A 2618-nucleotide genomic window follows, 5' to 3' on the forward strand; every position below is an offset into this window, starting at 1 on the left:
AACCATTTAATCCCAATCAATGTCAGCTGTTCAACTTTAAAATTAAGTTGTCACTAAGAAGAAGAGGAGTTGCAGATAACCGAACGCGAAGCTCATGAGGAAGATTAAGTAACCAAACCAGCTCAGAAGCAGTATTAGTCATCGCTCGGAATCCCCTTGGAGTCAGTAAAATCTCAGTTGGTGGTCAACCCTCCTTGGGGAGATCCCCCGACGCTCCTTCTAAGAGTGGGCCTCTACTGACCTCCCCAGCATGCCATTGGCGCCTTGCCCTGTAATCTGGAGATACTTTCTCTCCGCTCTACCATTTTTATAAAAATAAAAAAAACTATAAGATTAATATATCTAATGGTCACTTTTAAACCTGTACCACGTGGTGCAGGTTTCTAATTGATCCACCGAAGCCATTACCCACATGTAGAAAGTGTAACAGTAAATGTTGGAATTAATAGAAAAACTATGAAATCTAAGCATTCAGTTGAAAATAACAACACTCTTTCGTCATATACAACAAAACACAGCCACATTTAACATTAATTCAAATATTGGTACATGTAACATCATACGGAGACCATTTTCACTTCTATGAACTAATTTTTTTCAAACAAAAAAAACACAGAATTGAATTACATCTTGTTCTGTCCAAAACAAAAACCTCAAACTTGGAAGAATGAGTCAATTTAATTGACCTTCTTATCCATGTTCTTGACAAGCTGACCCATCTGAAACCTCCAATACAAGAAATAAGCCAACCCAAATCCAATCATCACATACATCCAAACATTCTCACCCTCTCCCTCCTTGGGAGACCTCACCTCCTCAATCCTAAACCCCTCCCTCACTGAATTTCCCGAAACACCCTCAATGAAGTTCCCATACAACACGTAAGTTGACCTATCCCTCTCCCGCGAAACAACAGTAGTAGGAAACCCTTCCTCGTCAAGGTCAATTTGGTCAAACACCACACCCACCCCCCACCCATCATTGCTCTTCAGAAACCACAGCTTGTTCACTTCCGGCGACACCACCAAAACGACGCCGTCTCGCCTCACCGCGACGCCGTCGGCACCCTTAAGATTCTCGTTCAAGAGCACCGCCCTCGCCGTGCCGTCGTCGGCATTGACTTTGAACAACTTGCCCGTGTTGGATTGATCCACCAAGAGGTAACCGCCGCCGCTGACGTAAGCGATGCCGTTGAGGCCGCAGAAACTGTACGGTGAGTCGCGGTCCACCGGGAACTCCGTGAACCTTGAAGAGTTTGAGAAGATTGAAGCCTCGCCGTTGGTGTTGACTTTCCAGATGAAGTTGTGGGCGGCGTTGGTGACGTAGGCGTCGCCGTTGGGGCCCACTGCGACGTCGTTTGCGATTGGGCGTTTTGGTTCGGAGGGATCGGAGGGGAGGTGGGTGAGGAAGAGGCGGCGGCGGGAGCGGAGGTCGTAGGCGGCGAGGGCGTTGAACGGAGGGAGCGGCTCCATGGCGTGGAGGGCGGCGAGGACGCGGTTGCTGCGGGGATCGACGGTGATTCCTAGGATGGTGACGTTTTCGGGGAGGGAGGGGTCGGAGATGAGGGTTTCGACTACGCCAGCGTCGGAGACGGCGGAGATGGTGCGGTGGCGGATGGATCCGACAAGGAAGTGCTGCGCGTTTGGGTCCCACGCGAGGGATTCGGGGTAGAGGCTGGGTGACTGGAAGTTGATTACGTGGTGGCTCCCGGCGAGGACTGTGGTTGTCGGCGGTGTGATTGCGACGGTGACGAGGAGAAAGAGGAGGACGGTGGCGGTGGTGCTGGGATGAGTAGTAAAGGCGTGTTTGGATGAGAGCATCGTGAGAAGTATTTTTTTTAGGTTTCTACTTTTCTAGTGTAGCTTGGTGTTGTGAAGGTTTGGTAGAGCAATTATTTTATATATAAGCTGATAATTGGTTTTCAGATCTATAAACTTCAAATCACTTTCTTGTCAACGGGTTTCTTTGGGGTTGTTTCTTGTCAAATGGGAAAGGATAAGAAAATCAAAGTAACAATAAACAATCTGTTGGAAGTTAAACTTGGTTGCAGAATTACCTTTGATCATTTTCCATTTAAAAGCTTAATTGGTAAGAAAGGTAATTGTTAAAGATTGACAACATAGATCACACCAGAAGGTTTAGTAAAGCTCCATCATGAGTTGTCACCAATTGATTACAAATTGTACACGGTTATTAGCTGTGCTAGTTGGTCATTTATATTGTGTTAGTTGTGTTAGTTGTTTTTGAAATATTTGATACGGGTTAAGAGTTGTGCTAGTTTAGTGTACACCCTTATTTGTTGTGCTAGTTGGTCATTTATAGTGTGTTAGTTATGTTAGTTGTTTTTGAAATATTTGATACGGGTTAAGAGTTGTGTTAGTTTAGTATACACATTCTGGTTACTATTATAAGTAAAAAATAACTTTTTAAATTCATTAAATAAATTATGTATCTAGACAAAATACATCATTTATTTAATAAATTTAAAATGTTATTTTTTACTTATAAGAGTGACCGGAGGGTGTATGATTATAGGTTAAGAACAAAGCCAAAAATATTGCCTATAATAAATTAAGTATTCACTCGTCTTATCTTTATTTTGTCTTATCTTTATTTTT

At 43.7% G+C, this 2618-nt stretch overlaps 1 protein-coding gene across 1 annotated transcript; it reads right to left on the bottom strand.

Moving 5' to 3' along the window:
• Positions 1-503: 503 nt before the first annotated feature.
• Positions 504-1942, bottom strand: LOC130737626 (uncharacterized). The gene has a single exon (XM_057589443.1). It carries the CDS (start codon positions 1818-1820, stop codon positions 678-680), a length of 1143 nt encoding a protein of 380 aa, XP_057445426.1. The 5' UTR covers positions 1821-1942; the 3' UTR covers positions 504-677.
• Positions 1943-2618: the final 676 nt, after the last annotated feature.

Source organism: Lotus japonicus, chromosome 2 (assembly GCF_012489685.1).
Source record: "Lotus japonicus ecotype B-129 chromosome 2, LjGifu_v1.2".
Lineage (NCBI taxonomy): Eukaryota > Viridiplantae > Streptophyta > Magnoliopsida > Fabales > Fabaceae > Lotus > Lotus japonicus.

Excerpts from the sequence above, each read along its gene's own strand:
- LOC130737626 (XM_057589443.1), bottom strand. The coding sequence starts at position 1,820 with ATGCTCTCATCCAAACACGCCTTTACTACTCATCCCAGCACCACCGCC.